This window comes from Brienomyrus brachyistius, chromosome 13 (assembly GCF_023856365.1).
Source record: "Brienomyrus brachyistius isolate T26 chromosome 13, BBRACH_0.4, whole genome shotgun sequence".
In the NCBI taxonomy this organism is placed as follows: Eukaryota; Metazoa; Chordata; class Actinopteri; order Osteoglossiformes; family Mormyridae; genus Brienomyrus; species Brienomyrus brachyistius.
This window is the reverse complement of record NC_064545.1, coordinates 3,950,188-3,973,491: the sequence shown is the minus strand read 5'-3', so window position 1 is coordinate 3,973,491 and position 23,304 is coordinate 3,950,188. Positions and strand designations below refer to the sequence as shown.

Genomic DNA, 23,304 nt, shown 5'->3' with positions numbered 1-23,304 from the left:
GCTCTGAATACTCAGAAAGTGCCACAGTGAGAGAACAGGCTTTCCTAGATGCTTTGGACTTTAAATCCACAGGTTCGGGTTTCATGGTATCTCTGGAAGAGGACCTAAAGTCTGAGGAGCTGTCTGTATGGCCATTACCAGTATGAAAGCCGGGAAGACCCCAGGGCCTGATGGCATACCGATAGAGTTATATTTTCCATCATAAATTAATTGGTCGCCTTTTGGAAATGTACCAGGATTCCTTAGAAAATGGGGCTTTGCCTCCCTCTTTGAATACTGCGATAATAACTCTGCTGTTAAAACCTGGCAAGCCACCTACTGACTGTGGGTCATACAGACCCATTTCTCTCCTGAATAATGATTTAAAGATTCTTTGCAAGGTGCTAGCAAAAAGATTAGAAATTCATTCGCTTAAGCTTGTTCATATGGATCAAAATGGCTTTGTCTGGGGGAGGCAAGGTTTGCATAACATTCGCAGAGTATTTTGATAGAAAATTCTTGATTATGCTAATCAGTAATCAATAATGCAATATAGATGATTATGCAAAATGCATTACCTAATCAGTAATTAACAATTGAGTTTATAATGTGTTGTTGATTTACCTATAATGATTGAAACAATATAACCTCACTTGAATCAGTCTGATGTATCTAATGTACTAATGCAAGCTTGCTTACTGTAAGTAAAGGGATTTCTATTTTCTATGAAGGAACTAACGTTTGCTTGCTCAGCAAGGGCCCGGGTCAGCATGACCTGGAAGTGAGATAAAAGTAATTGGGTAATTGGATAAATTTAACTCGACTCAGTATGAAACCGCAAAGGAATTTCTGTGCTGATAAGCAAGCCTCAATAAGCAGAAGTGCCTGGTGTCTACAGACACCAGATCCTTTTCTTTGAACTGTCTGATGACTGCATTTTTGGCTATAAGAGATGTATGCACTTGTTGTTCGGAGAGCAGAACAGGAGACGCATGATTGCTGAGTGTCTGTTCCCTTTGAGCTCATCGAATAATAAAGTTCTGTCAAACACTTAAACATCGGACTTCGAGAAATTTCTTACACAGTATTAAATATATTATATGAGAAATCTAATACTTGTGATAATGCATTTCTGTCATTAGATGCTGAAAAAGCGTTTGATAGGATTGAGTGGCAGTACCTATTTAAAACTATGGAAAGAATGGGGTTTGGGGATACATTTTTGAAATGGGTTCGGATCCTGTATGCTAACCCTTCAGCTGAGATACTAACGAACGGAATAATATCTGCCCCTTTCAGGCTCTGCAGGGGAACACGCCAGGGATGTCCGCTCTCTCCCTTGCTTTTCGCCTTAGCGACCGAACCACTGGCTATGGCAATTCGTAAACATATACATATTTCAGGAATTACAATTGGCCCTTCAGAACATCGTATTTCACTATATGCAGATGATATAATTATATTCCTTTCCAATTTAAAACAATCTATCCCAGCATTGCTAAATTTGATTGAAACATTTGGAGAATTCTCAGGGTATAAAATTAATAATTCTAAATCTGTGTTGATGTTCCTACACAAACCTGAGAGGCTTCTTCCCCCAGTTCAAACACCCTTTACAATCTCACAAGATGGTTTTATTTATCTTGGGATCAGAATTACTCCAACTGTTAATGAAATCTTACCAGCTAATTATAAGCCCATTCCAGATTCTGTAACTGGTCTGCTGAACAGATGGACAAAACTCCCCATCTCTTTGATTGGCCGTATTAATATATTAAAAATGTCAATTTTGCTCAAAGTGTTATATCTCTTTCAATCCATCCCACTTCCTCCACATTCTTGTTTTTTTGCTATACTGAAAAAAACTTTTACAAACTTTATTTGGAACAATAAATGTCCTCGCCTCAGACTTTCCTTGCTTTACTTGCCTTATGATAGAGGGGGGTTAAACCTACCCAACCTAAAATGGGTTGCACAAATTAGAGCAGCAATGGTTTACTTTGAGAAGGATTACCCTCTGTGGTGTTCCAACACAGAGAGGTTAATGGAGAAGAAGACTTATATTTTGATAAACCCCTGGTTTTATCTGTTGTTCCGGTCAATATGTACATTGATACTGTGCCACGAGGGGCGCAGTTCTCTTCCCGCCGGGAGCTGAGAGTGGATGGCTCGTGTAGGGTTTTGTTTGGTTCGTAAATAAAAGATATACATTTCTTTTTACCATTCTGCGTCTTGTGTCCTTCCAGTTGTCTGCTTAAAATTAATTCCGAACATAGTTGTGCTTAATACATAACAGTTTTGGCGACGAGGATGGGATTTTTTTAAGTTGGAAGACACAGTGTTAGCATGTCAAGCGACTCTGACGCAGCAGAAAATCCAGACGAGCCACAGAGACGTTCGGTGAGTGAAAGGACCGTCGAGCAGAAAATGGCATTTGGGAAGCCAGAAGATTTCCACTTCGAGGAAAGTGAAGAAAGTTTTGATAATTATCGTCAAAGGCTAGAGCAGTACTTTGCAGCGAATGGCCTGGATACCAAAGAGGAGAGAACCAAGGCGGTTTTTCTTACTGTGGTAGGGAAAAGGGCGCATAGCTTGTTGATGGATTTGAGCGCGCCTGCTAAGCCTTCTAAAAAAAGTTATGAGGATTTGGTGGGACTGCTACAACAGCATTACGTTCCGAAAACCAATTTCATCGCCGAAAGATGCAAGTTTCATGGAAGAAGTCAGAAGGAAAACGAGACCATAAGTGAGTACATTGCTAATTTAAGAAAGTTAGCTGCCACATGTAAGTTTGGGACATTTTTAGACGAAGCACTGCGTGATAGGTTCGTGTGTGGGGTTAAGAGCACTGAACTGAGAGATCGTTTGCTCAGCGCAGCTCACATTAAAGACTTAACGTTGCCGCTTTCAGTTGACATGGCGCTTGCATTTGAAGTAACGAAAGACAGTGTGCAGCAGTTCTCACAGAAAACCTACAAGGCTAATGTGGTGGATAAGCAAGTTAAAACGAAGCAGCGTGAGGCGACAAGAAAGCCTGCAGCTAGCGGGAAGCCTTGCTATCGTTGCAGTGGTAAGGGACACAGACCAGATGAGTGCAGATTCAAGGACGTGGAGTGTCACCAGTGTAACAAAAGAGGACACATCGCGAAAGCATGCCGCTCACGCATGGCAGGAGTAAAAAAAGGGACCGCGCACACAGAGAACAAAGGAAATTGCAACGCTCTCAAGCATGAGACATGTCACGGTGCCAGCGTTCTCAAACAGCGGACAGGTCACAGTTGCAACGCTCCCCAGCGCGAGAGAGACCCTGGTTGCAACGCTCCCCAGCGCCGTAATGATCACCCGCTATACACTAATCGTGGCTGTAGAAAGCTGCAGCTCCGAGACAACCCGGAAGAAGGTTGTGTGCCATCCAGGTGCATGGCTGATGTTCAAAATAGTGACACTGGTCAGCTTTTTGACAGAGGTGGGGTTGATCTTTTTGCAGTGGACTCCAGTACAGATGTGGTGAAACCTTATTATGCATATGTCAGTGTAAATGGTGCCAGAGTAAAAATGGAGGTTGACACTGGCGCAGCTGCGTCAGTGATATCTGAAAGTCTGTACCAACGCAGGTTTAAGTCAGTTAAACTTAGCCTCGCTAACTGTGTGCTGAAAACTTACAGCCAAGAATCATTGCAACTGATAGGCAAATTCACAGCAAAGGTGAAATGCAAAGAGGTCACAAAAAAGCTAGAACTACTAGTAGTGAAAGGAAAGGGTCCTGCATTGTTGGGTCGAGACTGGATTAGCCAGTTAAAACTAGACTGGTCAAGAGTCAACCGAGTGACTGCTGAAACAGTGGATGAGGTGTGTGCTAGACATGCAGCAGTATTCAAACCTGAGTTAGGAAAGCTCAAGGGCATCGAAGCAAGGTTGAAAGTAACTGAAAATGCTGTGCCTAAGTTCTGTAAGCCTAGAAATGTGCCTTATGCACTTAGAGAAGCTGTAGAGAGAGAGCTGGCAAGATTAGAAGCTGAAGGGGTAATTTCACCAACTAACTATAGTGAGTGGGCAGCTCCCATAGTCTGTGTACCTAAAAAAGATGACAGTGTACGTATATGTGGGGACTACAAGGTCACTGTAAATCCCTGGTTGAATGTGGAACAGTATCCACTACCCCGAACTCAAGATCTATTTGCTAAATTAGCTGGAGGTCAGCAATTTACCAAACTAGACTTATCACAAGCTTATCAGCAAGTGCAGGCTCAAGGCGTTACCTCACTATCAACACGCACAAGGGTTTATATCATTACAATAGACTACCATATGGTGTTGCCAGTGCTCCGGCAATTTTTCAAAAGATAATGGATCAAGTACTTCAAGGGCTGGACGGTGTCATCTGCTACTTAGATGATATCTTACTGACTGGAAAGGATACAGACAGACACCTAGCTACCTTGGAAGAGGTTCTTAGGAGGCTAGAAGTTTCCAATCTCAGGGTAAAACGAGAGAAGTGTGAGTTTATGAAGAGCAGTGTGTCGTACTTGGGGCATGTCATAGATGCTATGGGCATTCACCCAATGGGAGAAAAGACAGATGCTATCCAGAAAGCTGCAGTTCCGAAAAATGTGACGGAACTCAGGTCATTCTTAGCACTGTTGAATTATTATGGGAAGTTTATCTCCAATCTATCTACCTTGATTCAGCCCATGACAGCACTGCTGCACAAAGATGTTGTTTGGGAATGGTCAGAGAAATGTCAAAGTGCATTTGAAAAGGCAAAACAATCTCTTCAGTCTGACAAATTGTTAGTACATTATGACCCTGACTTACCGCTGATGTTAGCCTGTGATGCCTCTCCTTATGGAGTTGGTGCGGTGATTAGTCATAAAATGAATGATGGAAGTGAGAGACCGATTGCATTTGCTTCGAGAATGTTGACAAAAACAGAGCAGAATTATTCACAGATTGAGAAAGAGGCTCTTGGTCTGGTTTTTGGGGTTATGAAGTTCCATGAATACCTTTATGGTAGGAAATTTCTGTTAGTGACCGACCATAAGCCATTGTTGAAAATCTTGGGGCCAAAAACTGGTGTGCCAACACTGGCCGCAGCAAGAATGCAAAGATGGGCTCTAATTTTAGCAGCGTACACCTATGAGATTCAATACAAGAGGTCAGAGCAGCATGGCAATGCTGATGCCTTATCAAGGTTACCTGTGAAACCTAGCATGGATGTGGTGTCTAATCCAGTATACAGAGTTGCATATCTGGAAGAATTGCCTATTACGGCGAGAGAAATTGCCAAAGAGACAGATAAAGATCCTGTTTTGAAGGTAGTTAAGCAACTGGTTTTGACCGGCTGGCCAAAACATGTGCAGGATGAGGCATTGAAGCCTTATTTTCAGAGAAAATATGAGCTAACTGTGGAAGATGATTGTCTCTTATGGGGCTTACGAGTGGTAGTTCCTGAGAAATTGAGAGGGAGATTACTCTCCGAACTACATGAACACCACTGGGGGATAGTTAAGATGAAATCCCTAGCCAGAAGTTTCTTCTGGTGGCCTACATTAGACGAGAGCATTGAACGTGAGGTGAGTGAGTGCAGTATTTGCCAACAACAGCGTAGTATGCCAGCTACTGCACGAGTACATACTTGGAAATGGTCTTCAAGTCCATGGGAGAGAATACACATTGATTTTGCTGAGGACCACAAGCAGATGTTCTTAGTAGTGATGGACGCTTATGCTAGATGGCCCGAGGTTATTCCCATGCACACTACTACATCAGCTAAAACAATAGATGTGCTGAGAACTTTGTTTGCAGCTTATGGCTCACCAAAAGAAGTGATAACAGATAACGGACCTCAGTTCGTTTCACAAGAGTTTGAGACATTCCTTACTAGAAATGGAGTGAAACACATTAAATCGCCTGCATACCATCCTGCAAGTAATGGTTTAGCTGAGAGATTAGTACAGAATCTTAAGAAATCGCTTGCAAAGAATAGAGCACTTGGAGGCATGACGCTTGAGCATTGTGTAGCAAATTTTCTTTTTGGATACAGGAACACGCCCCACACTACAACAGGCAAGACACCCGCTGAGCTGTTTCTGAGAAGACAGTTGCGAACGAGGTTGTCACTTCTCAGACCAGAGTTTTCTCATAGAATGCAAACTGAGACAGAACCACACCTTCCTCGTGTTAGGTCTTTCTCTGTGGGTCAACAAGTTTTGGTAAAGAATTACAGGGGAGGGGAAAAATGGTTGAATGGTGTCATACGCGAAGTGTTGGGTCCTGTGACGTACAATGTTGAAGTAGATGGAAAGTGTGTGAAAAAACATGTAAACCAGATGTTGAGTACCAAGGTAAATCCTGCACAGAGACAAGTGGACTCTGGTGCAGATGCAGGTCTGGACTTTGATGAGTTCACTACAGGCCGTGATTGGGAACAACCTGTGTCAAAGACGGTAGAAGAACAACCCATAGTACCATCACCACCGCTGGTTGTGGAACGCAGCAGCCGTCCTGTGAGAAACAGACGTCCTCCTGAAAGACTGAACTTGTAACTGCCGATGAGTAGTAAGTAAAAAAAAAAAAAAGCAAAAAAAAAATAAAAAATGTTGTACTATGTAAGTTATGGGTTCAAGTTGAGGTTATAATTTACAGGGGAGGAGCTGTGGTGTTCCAACACAGAGAGGTTAATGGAGAAGAAGACTTATATTTTGATAAACCCCTGGTGGTGGGCTTTTATCTGTTGTTCCGGTCAATATGTACATTGATACTGTGCCACGAGGGGTGCAGTTCTCTTCCCGCCGGGAGCTGAGAGTGGATGGCTCGTGTAGGGTTTTGTTTGGTTCGTAAATAAAAGATATACATTTCTTTTTACCATTCTGCGTCTTGTGTCCTTCCAGTTGTCTGCTTAAAATTAATTCCGAACATAGTTGTGCTTAATACATAACACCCTCCAACCTGGATATCTATAGAGTCTCACTCTATTTCAATTCCTTTGAATTTATATCTATATTCAGCATATGTTACAAAATTGATTAAGTGTATAAAAAATCCATATACCAGAAATACTATATCAGTTTGGTTTGAGGCTCTTACTCATTTAGGTGAATTACCACAACTTTCATCCTTTTCACCAATCTTTGGTAATGAGAATTTCCGTCCTGGTAGAGCTGATCCAGGTTTTAAAATCTGGTCAACTCAAGGTATTAGTAAGATGGAATTCCGCAAAAACACTTTTTCAAATATTTGCAGTTACGTAGTTTTATTCAATCAAGACAAGGCCAAAGCCGGGTTGAGCCTCCTCTTTCTATTTTGGAAAATATTACACTTAAATGTTTGAAAGGTAGGGGCCAAATTTCCTTATTATATAAACAATTTGTGGCCAAATCTAAAGAATCATTTAAGGACAGACTTCATGCATGGCGATCTGACCTGCAGGTTACTATAACTGAGGAAGAATGGCAAACAGTATGTTTAAAAGGCCAAACTCAGACAATGAACGCTCATCTGAGACTGCTTCAGTATAAATGGCTGAGTAGACAATATATCACTCCAGTTAAGTTCTATGGGACTGTGAATAGTCCAGCCCATGCATTTACTCTAGTGTACAGCAGAACAATATTACAGGTTTTCTCGGTCGCTTTGGTACATTTCTCAGATCAGAAATGAAATTCTCATAACTACTTGTACAACCTCCACAAAAAAAAGGTTAGGTGGTACCTTGGGCGGAGCTTAATTCTCCGCTTCTGACGTCATAAGAGGAAGTGGCTTATCCTTGATTCTGATTGGTCGAGAGTTTATGCCCATATATGGTATCAATACATGCTTATGCCACGTTTTGCCGATAGGGGGCGAAATGGTTTTGGGAGACTGCCGTTATGTACATATATGGTATCAATACATGCTTATGCCACGTGCTGCCGATAGGGGGGTTTGGGAGATTAAACTTTAATAGAATAAAAATACATTACATGTATTTTATTAATGTGCTTTTTAATTACGTTTTTAAGGAATAATAAAACATAGAACAGGATGATGGCAAGCTAGCGCATACACGTTCAGCGGGGGCGTCCGTCCGGCCCGTAGCCGCGTGTTGTTAGTAAGCGCCGCGGCGTATTTTAAAAGAAGGCACCAAAATGTTTTAAAGAAGAAAGCACCAAAAGAAGAAAACCCTTAGTGTTATTTTAAAAGAAAAGCAGTGTGAATTTAAACAAACATGCCCGAAAGCAGCAGCAGAAGAGCAAATTTAAACAAGTGCAAGCGAAACCTATGAACATACAGCCCCGTCGTTTTAAAAGAAGCGAGCACTCATTACATTTAACCAACACGAAAGACTTTAGTTATATTTACCAGGTTTGAGAAAGCATGTAAGCGGCAAACTTTTAGAAGAAATAGGACGAAACGATCCCAGAGACCTGCCATATGCTACTACTCTGTTTGAACAACGCGGGTCGGAATGGACGATCGCTAGTCCGGTGTTTGGCGCATGCGCACCCACGACGACGCCCCTTTCAAAATGGCTACGCCGGCGGAGCGCCTGTTTTAGCAAATAAAACCCCTATAACCGTAATGTTTTTAAGTAATGAGGCACTTTTCTGTCAATGTGAATAATAAAGTAAAGCGCTCTGAGCATTTTCGATAGCAATAATCAGGAAATAATGCGGTTAATTCTTGTTTAAACGAATGCATGCTCTCACTCTCGTGTGGCGCACGCGCGTAGATCCACACATCATTTCCTTTATTGAGCCAGCTCGTTGCGTGAAGCAGTTGTCAAATGGCTACCAGCGGAAATTGTTGTCGTGATGCGAACCGTTGGCCTGGATTGTGAGAAGTATGCCGCCATTCTGGCAGAATGCACACCAATTCTATATTTTATATGCTTATTTCTATCTATTTCTAATTTAAATAAAAGTCGATCTCTAACCCCCCGGATTGCTTAGCTAAATTTATCTACGTATGGTTAATCAAAAGGTATAACCAGAACTTGAAAAGATGTATGACAACACATGCTGATCTTTTATTTCAAATAAGCCTCTTTAACCTCATCGTTTTTAAGCAATGAAACTCTTTTCGGCTAATGTGTTATTTAAAATAAAACATCTTAAGCATTTCGACAACAAGAATCAAGGAATAACGCTGGCGATCCTTGTTAAAATAACTCTCCATGTCGCGCTTGTGCGTGCAGCCACGATACCCACACACCACTGTCTTTTATTGAAAACAGCTGAGGCAAGTCGTTTTCGGAACTTTAAAGTGTGTATACAACAAGTAAACGTGTGTAAAAGAAGTATAAAATGTGTTATAAAGCACATAGCCAACATTAATTAATAAAGAATTTAAGCATAATAGCCCAGACGTACCACGGCCTAAAGCCGGTAGAAAAAGAGCTATCCTACGGCCTACAAGAGAAAAGCATATGGCACCAAATTGGAATCAGTAGTCGTTAAAAGAATAAAATACATTATATGAATTTATCAATGCGACATTTTAAATACGTTTTAAGGCATAATAATTTTAAGGGGTCACCGGACGCGTCGAGCTTTTCTAGCTAGAGAGGAAAGAGAGTCGGGCAGTTTTGAATGGTAAAAGCAGTAGTTGTGTATTGTTAACGGTTTATTTTTTAACAAAATGTCCTATTTTATAACGGTAAAAACACAGCAATCCTGTTTTTAGGGGGGATTTATGCGCATTGTATGTCTAGACATGTCGATCAGCTAATGTCCGCGGCAGTGGGAAACGGGTCGTAGGCGCGAGAGCGATAAGCCTATGTGAAGGAAGCGTCAATTGACAAATTGTTGCAGAGTGCGTGTAACATCTCGTTTAACCGCTGGTCCCGAGTGTGACAAGCAGACAGACAGCATTCACGCCGCGGCAGAAAGCACATTACGTCGATTTGTTAATCAGTTATATTATTTTATACTATTTACGAATAAATGTCTAATTGAAATAAAAGTCGATGTCTAACACCACAGCTCTGGGACTCTAGCATAGCCCCGGGCGCCCCGCTGCGGGCCTGTGGGGCTGGATGAAGTATCTAACTTCAATTGCTTAATCAGCAGGGTAAAGTGCCGTAACTTAAACGGGGGTATGACAAATTAGTATAAAGTTTTAAGCCAATAAGATTTAATTAATAAAATAATTTAGTTGTATTTTGTTAGTTTTATTTTCAATAAAACACACCCAGCGCATTATTAATTTAATAGATGCAGGAACTAGTGAGCGGTATTTAGCTACGTACTTCAAAAACATTTAAAAAACTTTGTTAGACTAATACCTTAGTTATTTTAATAATTTAAGGGATAAAAACATTTGTTGTGTTTGTCAATGTGTTATTTTAAGTAAATGCGTTATTTTCCAACGCCAAAAGCCCTGTCATGTTTTAAGTGAGAAATGATATGGACTAGCAACTCTCTCTGGGGGGAGCAACCCCGGTTAGGTACTATTAAGCAGCATTTAGTGACATGCATCAAAACACATTTTTAAAAACTTTGAAAGAATAAAGTCTTAGTTATTTTAATAAATACGTTTTTCAGTAAATGTTTATTCACGCGCATGCACACAAACACACACACACACACCGGAGGTCGGGGGGCTTTAGAGTTTAACTTTAGGTTGCTGATCGCAATGTGTGACCAAACCCCAAAGCACCCTAACTTAGTCGTTTACTAACTTATCGCGAAAAACAGACAGAAATAGACTTGTAAATTTTAAAGAAAAGACATTAACTGTTTGTCTTAATGAACTGTGGAATCAGGCAAGGGTGTAAGAATTTAGGATATAGTTTTGTTATTTTAAAGAAGGTGTACATGATTATTTAATTACTTTTAATAGGAACCAGTAAGCTGCATTTAGTACCATGTTGCAAATACACATTAAAAACATTAAAGAATAAGGTCTTAGTTATTTTAATAAAGACATGCTACAAGGTGCCCACGACCCCAGCTTATATAATCTACAAGCTTGATCTGAGATGCTTGCTGGAGTACAATGCTAAGTTGACAACGGTAACGGGGCTGCAGCCTGTTTGATAGTTAATGAAACACAGTTCAAATTCAACAGTGTCACTATGCAGGGAGACTACAGATTGACTATAACGATCCGTTTATCTGTTGTCATTATTTAATTTATTTTTTGACAGAATAAAGCCTTAGTTATTTTAATAAATATGTTTTTTCAGTAAATGTGTATTCATGCTCATGTGCACAAACACACACACACACCGGTGGTCAGGGGCTTTAGAGTTTAACTTTAGGTCAGTGAAAGTATAGGTCCGCGATGTGTATACAGGCCCCAAAACATATTAACTTAGTCGTTCATGAGTCTTATTGTGAAAAACCACGCAAAATAGACATGTACATTTTAAAGAAAAGACATTAACGGCTTTTGTTAATGTTTAATTGTATAAAAACTTTAGCAGTCAAACAAAAATGTGTTATTTTAAAGTAGTATAAAATATAACCTTAACTTTGGACGCAAGATGAACAATCTACACACACAGACACACACACACACAGCAAAGCCCCAAGCATGCTCACAAGCACACAACCAAAGGTGGGCTTTTAGAGTTTGCTCAATCAAAAAAACATCAGACACATATAGTTTACGTTTTTTATTAAAATGTGTAAGGATCGCTCTGTTAGAGCGCAATTTTAAATTAGTATGATTGTGATATAAGTCATTTAGGCAACAAGATTTGAGGAAGAACCTAAGTAGCGGCTAGAAATGATCGACCAGGCAGACAGAAGTCTGCTTTTCTTATCTCACAAGTCATGGAAGTGTAGGGGGATGTAGGAACTGTGGAATCAGGCAAGGGTGTAAGAATTTAGGATACATTTTTGTTATTTTAAAGAAGATGGCCATGATTATTTAATTACATTTAATAAGAACTAGTAAGCTTTAATAGGAACTAGTAAGTATTTAGCATCATGCATCAAATACACATTTAAAACTTTAAAGAATAAGGTCTTAGTTATTTTAATAAAGACATCCTACAAGGTACCCCACGGCCCCAGCTTATAGCGTCTACAAGCATGATTTGAGATGCTAGATGGAGTACCATGTTAAGTTGACAATGGTAACTGAGATGCAGCCTGCTTGATAGTTAATGAAACATAGTACAGATTCAACAGTGACAGCGGTCATCCAATATGCAGGGGGACTAGAGAGTGACTATAGTGCCCCATTTAACCGTTGGTCCTTATTTTTTAAGAATTTTGACAGAATAAAGCCTTAGTTATTTTAATAAATACGTTTTTTTTTTTCCAGTACATGGTTGTTCATGCTCATGTGCACAAACACACACACATCGGGGGTCAGGGGCTTTAGAGTTTAACTTTAGGTCAGTGAAAGTATAGGATCGTTATGTGTATTCAGACCCCAAAACATATTAACTTAGTCGTTCATGAGTCTTATTGTGAAAAAACCGACAAAATAGACTTGTAAATTTTAAAGAAAAGATATTAACAGCTTTGTTCTTACACTATAGGAGACTGTGTGGAGTGTTTAAGTACTCGAGGGGATGACCCCTGCAATGAAATTTGTAACATTTCAAGATGTATATTTTAAAAGAATGAAGTGCCTGGACAGTAAGGGGTGCATGGTATCGGATGGTGGAATGTCGAACAGGTTTGTTAGAGGGTTAGAGGAGATAGAACTATGTTTGGCTCTGCTCTCTCGATTATCTGAGTTCTGGACTGACATATTCAAAGCCATTGAGCCATTCTGATTTTGTGAAGAAGGAGCGACGAGGAGGAGGCCACAGCTGAAGTTCCTCCGTCGTCCGGACAGCAACGGCTCCTGCGCCCTGCGAGCAGAGAGAGGCCAGGGGCAGCGTCAGCAATCCGCCGAGCAGCAACTCCTGCAACGAATGCACGGACTCATGGGTTATGGCCGGAGAAGGAGGACTGACTGCAGAGACATTGGTGATGGACTTGTGGGTTATGGCCGGGGACAGAGGGATAATACAGATGTTGTTTAAGGATTATTATAGATATAAGATAGGATAGGATAAGATAGGATCGGATAAGATAGGATCGGATAAGAGGCTTAGATGAAATAGATTAAGATAAGATAAATTAAAACATAATAAGATAGGTTAAGTTAACATGGAATCCTGAGGCATCCTGGGATTGCTGCGAGAGATTGCTGGGATACTGCGAGAGAGTGGTGTTGAGCTGCGGCGATTGTTTTGGGATTGTTTGTGATTGTTTTTGGGGTGTTTGGAACGTATTTTCTGAGTGTTTGTGTGCTTTAATTGTTTAGTGGGTGGCTGTGTTATTTCTATTTATTGTTCTTATTTTGGTCGGCGTGAGTGCTTGTCTGTCCTGTCTGTTTATTAACAGCGCGATTGTTACGGGCAGTGAGCTGCGTTTTCTGTTCGCGTTTAACTCCATAAAAAACACCGGCGGGGCGAAATAGCTAATAATATCTAACGTCGGTAACGTTACTCAGCGCCAGAAAAGGACAGTTGCTCCTGAGCTTTGCTCGGTCGCCAGTCGGGGCCGGGAGGACATTTTCCACTTTTTTCCCCGCTCCGGCAGTAGCCTGCTGTGAGGGGGTTTTTGTGGTTTTTCGACCTCCCAAGAGCAATTTCGATTTCGTTTTGTTTTTAGTTCATACTTGGTTCAGGCAGAAGTTCTTTTGGTAAGTAGTAGTAAATTTATCGGATTTAAAATTTTAAATAAAAATAATAATTAAGTTCCGTTTCAACCCAAGTAACTTATTTTAGTGTACTCGGCACTTTATTGCATTTAACGGTACGCTAATTAATCTTTAAAGTTAAATACGCTATATAAATTTACTGGGCTGGGAGTACGGGGTCATAGTGAGTTAGTTAATTATGGGGCCGGCTCAGTGTGGCGTTTGCAACATGTTTGCCCTTCTGGACGTTAGTGTCCAGTCGGACTTCATCTGCGAGCGATGTAAGCTAGTGGACTCGCTCATGGTCAAGGTTCGCGACCTTGAGGAGCAACTGGCTCTCATCCAATGCAACAGTGAGTTAGAGGAGCAAGTTAATACGCCTTTTAGGGAGAAGGTGTGTACGCCACTAGCCGGGAGGGGGGAGAATGAAGAGCAGAGAGGTCGAGAGACGCAGGAAAGGGCGTACACACGTTGCAGAGGCGGCATCACCTGAGGTGACTGTGTCGAACAGGTTTCAGGTTCTTCCAGCTTTAGAGCCGGAACGGACTGGGGAGGCAGGTGGGCCCTTGGGCACTGAGGAGCCCCCTCCCCCCAGGAAGAGGGAGGTTGTGGTAGTGGGGGATTCCATTATTAGGGGAGTAGACAGTTATGTGTGCACGCGTGATAGAGGGTCCCGTACGGTGTCTTGCCTGCCTGGTGCCCAGGTAGGAGACCTTCCAGATCGTGTGGATAAGCTTTTGGCCCCAGCTGGGGTGGATCCAGTTGTCGTGGTGCATGTTGGCACCAACGACATAGGCAAGGGTAGAAGGGCTGTTCTGCAGGATAAATTTATAGAAGTCGCCAATAAGCTTAGAAGCAGAACGTCCACGGTGGTATTCTCTGAAATACTCCCCGTGCCACGTGCAAGTCAGACTAAGTTAGCTGAGATAAGGAAATTAAATGCGTGGCTAAAAGGATGGTGTAGGAAAGAGGGGTTTAGGTTTATGGGCATTGGAGAACCTTCTGGAACAGGTGGGACCTGTTCAAGCCGGATGGGTTGCACCTGAACCAGAGGGGAACCAGTGTATTGGGGAGGCGTATGTGTAGAGTCGTTGAGGAATGTTTAAACTAGGGACTGGGGGGGCAGGGAGGTTAGTTAACTATGTCAGTGGGGGGAAACGGAAAGCCCCAAATAATCATATTGTAAGTGGGCACCGTAATAGGCCTACCCTTTGTTGTCTGTACTTAAACGCCAGAAGTATTAGGAATAAAATTCATGATTTAGAGGCTTTTATCTCATCGGACTCTTATGATATTATAGGAATAACTGAAACGTGGTTGAGTGAAAAGGATGGACAAGAATATAATATGGATGGTTACACGTTGTTCCGTAAGGATCGTATAGGAAAAAAGGGAGGTGGTGTTGCAGTATATGTAAAGGAAAACTTGCAGGCAAGGGAACTTACTGATATAAATAAAACTACGGAAGCAATATGGGTAAAATTAGATGCTAAAAACTCAAATAGCCTAATTGTCGGTGTTTGTTACAGAACACCTAATATAGCTGCTGAGGAAAGCAGATTGTTATACAGTGAGATTAGGACTATGAGCAATAAAAATGATGTGGTAGTTATGGGTGATTTTAATCTACCAGGAATGCAGTGGGACATTGTCACTGGCTCTTCAGAAAATGAACTGGAAATGGTGGAATTAGTACAGGATTGTTTTTTTACTCAGTTTGTTAACACCCCTACCAGGGGAGATGCCATTCTTGATCTTGTTCTCTCTAATGACCAGGACAGGATTGGTAAATTAGACGTTTTAGAACCACTTGACAGTAGCGATCATAACATGGTCAAATTTGAGGTTAAGTTTAGTGTTCGAAGAGCTAAGTCCAAATCAAAAATATATAATGTTAGGAAGGCTGACTTTAAGTGTATGAGACTAAAACTAGAAACTGTGAACTGGATGGAGTTAAATAACAAAACTGTTGAAGAGGCCTGGGAATTTTTTAAAAGCACATTATTGCAAGTGCAAGAGGACTTCATACCTGTTTCCAGCAAGAATAAATCTAGGAAATTGCAACCTAGGTGGTTTACTAGGGAAATAAAGCATAAAGTAAGGAGGAAAAGGGCTTTGTTCCAGCAATGGAAAATAACTGATGATGACAGAATTAAGCAGGAATATCTAAGTCTACAGGCTGAGTTAAAAAATGATATTAGACGAGCTAAAAGAAATGTCGAAAGGATGGTTGCATTGGAAGCTAAGGATGACGTTAAAAGTTTCTTCCAGTATTTTAACTCTAAAAGAGCTCTAAAACCTGAAATTACTAATCTGCAGGATAGTAAGGGTCTTATAATAGTAAACGACATTGATATAGCAAATGAGTTCAATGATAGTTTTGCACGGGTATTCACTGTTGAGGACCTTAGTAATTTACCAGTTATTACCTATCCAGCATTGTCTATAGCTAATATATATATAACTGAAGCAGATGTTTTGCAAAGCCTAGCTAAGCTCAAAATAAATAAATCACAGGGCCCTGATGGCATCTTACCTATAGTGTTAAAAGAGATGAGGGATATTATTTGCCGACCCTTAACTTTACTGTTTCAAAAATCCTTATCTGAAGGTGTGGTACCTTCTGATTGGAAGCACGCCTTCATAACGCCTATTTTCAAAAAAGGGGATAGAAGTAATTTGTCTAACTATAGGCCAATCAGTCTAACTTGTATAACTGGTAAAGTTATGGAGGCTTTAATCAAAGAGAAAATGATAGATTACCTGGACTCCAATAACATTTTGCGGGATAGCCAGCATGGATTTAGGAGAGGTAGATCCTGTTTAACAAATCTGTTGGAGTTTTTTGAGGAAGCTACTCAGGAAGTTGATGATAAGAAGGATTTCCAAAAGGCTTTTGATGTTGTCCCCCACAAGAGGCTCCTACTTAAACTCAAAGCGACTGGTATTTTAGGTACCGTAGCGACCTGGATTGATAACTGGTTAACAGATAGGAAACAGCGAGTAGTTATAAGAGGCACAATGTCACAGTGGGGTACCGCAGGGTTCGATTTTAGGACCACTATTGTTCCTAATTTACATAAATGATATGGATACCAATATATACAGTAAACTGGTGAAATTTGCAGATGACACCAAGGTGGGTGGTGTAGCAGATACTGAATTAGTGGCTCAGCAGCTACAGCGGGATCTTGATTTAATTAGTGACTGGGCCGATACCTGGCAGATGAAATTTAACGTCGATAAATGTAAGGTACTCCATCTAGGGAGCAGAAATATAAAGTACAGGTATTTCATGGGTGTCACTGAAATAAAGGTAGCTGATCATGAGAAAGACCTTGGTGTGTATGTTGATGCTTCCATGTCCCATTCACGCCAGTGTGGGGAAGCAATAAAAAAGGCCAATAGGATGTTGGGGTATATCTCCAGGTGTGTGGAGTTTAAGTCAAGGGAGGTAATGCTAAGATTATACAATTCCTTGGTGAGACCTCACCTAGAATATTGTGTGCAGGTTTGGTCACCATATCTTAAAAAGGACATTGTGGCCTTAGAAAAGGTGCAGCGTAGGGCCACAAAAATGATTCCTGGTCTTAGAGGAATGTCATACGAGGAACGGTTACTTGAGCTAAATCTGTTCAGTCTCAAGCAAAGGAGATTGAGGGGGGACATGATCCAGGTATATAAGATTCTAACAGGTTTGGATGCTGTTCAACCAAATAGTTACTTCAGCATTAGTTTAAATACACGAACTCGTGGCCATAGGTGGAAATTAGCGGGAGAACATTTCAAGCTGGATTTAAGGAAGCACTTCTTTACGCAGCGTGTAGTCAGAGTATGGAATAGCCTTCCTGATAATGTAGTGCAAGCTGAATCCTTGGGTTCCTTTAAATCAGAGCTAGATAAGATTTTAACGACTCTGAGTTCAATAACAAGTTTAGTTCTCCCCAAGCGAGCTTGATGGGCCGAATGGCCTCCTCTCGTTTGTATAGTTCTTATGTTCTTATGTTCTTATATGATAAGACAGGCTAAGTTAAAATATCATAAGATTGGCTAAGTTAAAATATAATAATATAGGCTAAGTTAAAATATAAGATAGGTTAACATATGATAAGATAGGCTGTTAACGTATAAGATAGGCTAAGTTAAGATAGATTTACAATAAAACATATATTTACTTTTCAAACTGTATCTTTGTCATCTCTTCAGTGTTGTGTCTGTCTCTTAAGTGTTTGATAATTTTGCATCGTTAATTTATATCTGACACTCTCCTAAATGTCAATAAGCAGAGACGGAGGAATGGGAGGAAGGTACGGTTAAGTAAAGAAAAACAATAAATGATCAAAATCACAGTGTTACCTTATTTTGACGCAGAAAGAGTCATTTCAGTGTTACTACCACCTACAGTATGGGTTAATGGCTGCTGCTAATGTTGGTGTTAGAAGTGCCTGTAAATAACGCGGCGTAAGTTTAACTCCGGTGTGTTTCTGAAAAACGCGCCGCCTTCTGCCTGCTGTCATTCGGCGACCGTATAGGAGAGGATTCTGGTAAGTAGCTGGTAAAGTTGTCATTTAACGTAATGCTAACGTCATCACGCACCTTTCGTCCTTTATAGTTTTAGTCCGGTGCACTCTGTATCCATGCTAACTAGCTAGCTAATGTTAACATGACGCAGTACAGTCTTGCAGCTTGGGGATTCCCACCCTGGTCCGCGGCCAGTATTCCGCTGGGGGGTTTGCGGAGGAGTTGGTTGCAAATGCAAACGATCCCTTCATATTCATGCGTTGTGTTCTAATGTGAAAATAAAAGATAACTATCAAATTCAATGTTTATGTCCTATTATACTAGATAAGACTGTAAAATAGTTTGCCCTGCATATGGATGCCATGCAGTCAGAGTATGATCAAGACAGGGTGTGAGTGTGGAAAAAAGACAAATGTAACAGTGAGAAGAGTGAGAAGGAGGGAAATGTAAGGAGAAGGAGGTTCCTTGGGGCTCCGAGATGGCTGTAATAAATCTGGAATATAGCTATATGACACCAGCATTTATTTTTTAGGTTTGTCGAGCTCCGTCAAAAACAATTAGAACGAGTCCATTATGTAACTGGAACCCCTCCCACAGTGACGCGCTACAGCGTTGGTTTGTTGTCTGAGGCTATGATACTGACCACAAACACATTCTCAAATTTCACTGCACCAATCACAGCATATGCAGGCAGAAAAATGACAGCAAAAAACATTCAGCATTAGACTCTAAAACCGTCTGTAATGTCTGTGTTTATCCAGTGGATCATAAACTAAAATAAGCTTTTCTATTTCAGTTTCTTTCAGATGTTATAAAGTAGTAAATAAACAATCATAATTAAACCATGTATTACTGACTATCAGACAACTTCAACAAGTTACCAAATGGATGCAATATCAAAGATATTCATTTCCACCTGGCACTAACCATGTATTCCTTCACAGTACTAAGCCATAGAAAGGTCCCTAATGAAACCCCTGCATTCCTCCATCGCAGATACTCTAATCTCAGCATTTATACGATTATATTTGTACTGCCTGCCAATTTTTATATTAGATGAGACTAAAAAATGAGAAATATCTATATGCACAAGTAGTTTTTCCTGATAAGAAGGATGATATCAAGACTGTCAGCATTTACACATCGAATTATGACACATCTGAGTAGCCCAGACTGTCCGGAAAACAAAGCCATACAGCATATGTGGCTGACTAATGTACATACAGTGTAATAAGCTTATAATCAAATGGATAGAAAAACGCTCGATAATGGACAGGATTCAAAGGGTAAATAAGGTGCATCATGTGGAAGAGAAGTTAGGTGGCATGGGGGTGCATTGTGAGTTTCATCGGGTAGCTAGAAGGGAACAAACAGGGCTTTGGGGGGGGGGGGGGGGGTGGGGTGGGGGGGGGGACTTCTCCTGGGGCTACATCGCTCTACCTTTTTGTAAAATGATTTATTTTTAAAAAATCTTTTCTCCTTACACTATAATGGCAGGTTTAGGACTAATACAGTACAGTCATAGCCAGTGTCAAGGATTCTATGCATTGCTACACAGAGACAAATCTAGAGCCCAAGGCTAAAATTGTGGTTTACTTACAAGTGCACTTTGCTGGGCAGTGGGGGTGTTTGTCCTTCTCTGCTCACATTTTCCCCTCTTATCCTGTCTTCTCCTCCGCAGCCCTCCCCTCCCCTCCAGTCATCTATGTTCTCCTTCCTCTGCGGTCTCTCCTCTTCTCCCATTCTTCAGTTATACTGTCTTCTCCGCTCTCCCTGTATCCCTCCTGTCTTCTGGTCCTGTCGTCTCTTCTCCAGTCATCCTCTGCTTCTCAGTCATCTCTGCATCTTTTCTCTCATTTGTTTGCTTAGTCTTTGATTGTTTGTGTTATTCCTTAACCCACCACCCCATGCTGGATGAGTCTTGATGTTTTTTGTTCTTTTTAAAGTTAGGCTTCTTCCTTTGTTTTTGTGCCATATCTTCTGCCCTCTTCTGGTTGTGGCAGTGCATGACACGGGTGGAAAAATAGGGTTTATTACAACACACACATCAAAACCAAAAGGATCAGGATGGATCCAAAATAAACAGCAAATGTCCAGGAATGAACTAAATGATGGAATAAACACAACTAGAGAACTATATACATACATACAGCATACAGCTATAATGAACCATCAAACAACAGAAGCAGAACAGGCACTTAAATACACAGCTAACAAGATACAATGCAGGACAGTGAGAATCATAACCAATAACAAGGACTGAGGGCAACCCAGGAACAGGCGTTACAGTTAAACAGCACTGGTGAAATCAAAGTGACCTTTCAGCCACATGGTCAGCTCTGCATCGCCCTCTGCTGTTTGCATTAGAAGCTGCTTGAAATTCCCACTCTCCTTACCAACACCTCGAAAAGCCAGGCCTTGCCGTGCCAAGTACTTAACTTCAGAAGATTTTTCCTCACTTGCTGCTTCTCTTTCCAGCTCATCTGAAGGTTGAATATTAACAGGATTGATCTTCTGAATCCATGTCATCAGTGCTAATCTGTGGCACTGCCTGTCTTTATGTGCACTGAATTTCCCCAGTGCCTTTTCCAGTTTCACATGCGTCTTCACAAGAGCAGAATGTGTATTTCATGCCAGTTTAGACATTTGTGTTACAAATTATTTTGCACAGTAGAAACAAAGAATCCCCCCTTAAGACGAGGGGGGGCTGTAATGGAGCCCAGTGTGATCTTTAAACCATTTCTCCTGAAAGCAGGGTCTCCTGTTTGATAGACGTGACATTTACATTTGGCTAATTTATCACTATAAGCCCCACCCAGTAAGTCTTGGTCGAGAAAAAAGTATGTTCTTTTTGGAACTAAAAAATGGTTCAGGAACTACCTCCTAAGACCTTCAATTGGGCCAAGTTCGTGCAGTAGGAAATCGCCTTATGACCCGCACCCACAATGGCTTGTTTAGAGACACCGGTTCAGCTGCCTGTATGCTTTTTCACCTGCGGCAGAAACAGCAGGCAAACCAGCACAAACAAGGTACGAACATGCAGTAATGGGGGTTCAAATCCCCAGACAGCGCCACCCACTGGGCCACATAGCATTTCATTTATCTGCAAATGTATATTTAAACCTTTGAGGTCCATCTCAGGCTCTTTGCAAGCAGAGATCAGGTCAGTGAAATCTGAAGCAGTGTGTTACTAATCTTACTAAAGCATGACAGGAGTGCTCACTTCTTTAACATTTATTCTGTGATCAAAGCATTGACTGCAAAAAACAAGGAGACCATAACATCTCTAAAAGGTGAAAACACTAAATGTCAAGCGCCCCCTACTGGCTGGCTGCAGTACCATTATTAGCACCACCCATCCCCATGTCTTTCAGTGGTAAGAGGCGATTTTCCACATCACTTTCACTTTGTGGTATTTTGTGTCATTAATGTATGATTTAGATGCAGGTAGTTTTATTACAGTCAGCTTTTATTCACAGTGAGTAGCTTGTCATCGTGAAGAGGAAATGTGACAATCGTGAGTTTTTGGGCAACCACAGAAAAGCAGGAAAGTACAGACAGTGAGATAATTAGTGCCAGTCAGATGATAGACGTATACAGTATGTGAGTCAAGGGTTCTTCATATATTAATCATCCCATTCAGATAACAAATCCTGAGAGATCCATTCCTGAGCATCATGTTTACTGATAACTGCTTTCATGTAAATTCTGCTGTGCTGAGAGTAAAGATGAAGAGGGAGAGACAGCAAGAGGCTGCTGACGGCAGAGAATGCAGGTGACATGGAGGGGAGTGAGAAAAGGAGCAAATATTGATTGTTAAGAGTGAATAATAACGTCACAGCAGCCTGATCCTGATGTTAGTTTAATATGCTTCTTAGTTTGGCCTGTGGTGTGTATTTCAGATACAGCATTTAATCAGGGAGACTGAGTGTGAGTCAATGACAGAGAGAGAGAGAGAGAGAGAGAGAGAGAGAGCAGACAGGCAGGTGAAGATGAAGGTGTATTAGGGGGGAGGGGGGGAGGAGCTTGGACCTTCACCAAATCAGCCAAATGTAAATGTCACGTCTATCAAACAGGAGACCCTGCTTTCAGGAGAAATGGTTTAAAGATCACACTGGGCTCCATTACAGCCCCCCCTCGTCTTAAGGGGGGATTCTTTGTTTCTACTGTGCAAAATAATTTGTAACACAAATGTCTAAACTGGCATGAAATACACATTCTGCTCTTGTGAAGACGCATGTGAAACTGGAAAAGGCACTGGGGAAATTCAGTGCACATAAAGACAGGCAGTGCCACAGATTAGCACTGATGACATGGATTCAGAAGATCAATCCTGTTAATATTCAACCTTCAGATGAGCTGGAAAGAGAAGCAGCAAGTGAGGAAAAATCTTCTGAAGTTAAGTACTTGGCACGGCAAGGCCTGGCTTTTCGAGGTGTTGGTAAGGAGAGTGGGAATTTCAAGCAGCTTCTAATGCAAACAGCAGAGGGCGATGCAGAGCTGACCATGTGGCTGAAAGGTCACTTTGATTTCACCAGTGCTGTTTAACTGTAACGCCTGTTCCTGGGTTGCCCTCAGTCCTTGTTATTGGTTATGATTCTCACTGTCCTGCATTGTATCTTGTTAGCTGTGTATTTAAGTGCCTGTTCTGCTTCTGTTGTTTGATGGTTCATTATAGCTGTATGCTGTATGTATGTATATAGTTCTCTAGTTGTGTTTATTCCATCATTTAGTTCATTCCTGGACATTTGCTGTTTATTTTGGATCCATCCTGATCCTTTTGGTTTTGATGTGTGTGTTGTAATAAACCCTATTTTTCCACCCGTGTCATGCACTGCCACAACCAGAAGAGGGCAGAAGATATGGCACAAAAACAAAGGAAGAAGCCTAACTTTAAAAAGAACAAAAAACATCAAGACTCATCCAGCATGGGGTGGTGGGTTAAGGAATAACACAAACAATCAAAGACTAAGCAAACAAATGAGAGAAAAGATGCAGAGATGACTGAGAAGCAGAGGATGACTGGAGAAGAGACGACAGGACCAGAAGACAGGAGGGATACAGGGAGAGCGGAGAAGACAGTATAACTGAAGAATGGGAGAAGAGGAGAGACCGCAGAGGAAGGAGAACATAGATGACTGGAGGGGAGGGGAGGGCTGCGGAGGAGAAGACAGG

At 41.2% G+C, this 23,304-nt stretch overlaps 1 protein-coding gene across 1 annotated transcript in view; it reads left to right on the top strand.

Moving 5' to 3' along the window:
* Positions 1 to 3,199: 3,199 nt before the first annotated feature.
* The window catches only part of LOC125705802 (uncharacterized protein K02A2.6-like), a 132,182-nt gene continuing 112,077 nt past the window's right edge, over positions 3,200 to 23,304 (top strand). The window contains exon 1 of the mRNA XM_048972060.1: positions 3,200 to 6,541. Within this exon, the coding sequence (XP_048828017.1) occupies positions 4,326 to 6,524 (2,199 nt within the window). The 5' untranslated portion in view covers positions 3,200 to 4,325 and the 3' untranslated portion in view covers positions 6,525 to 6,541. The remainder of the gene's footprint in view (positions 6,542 to 23,304) is intronic.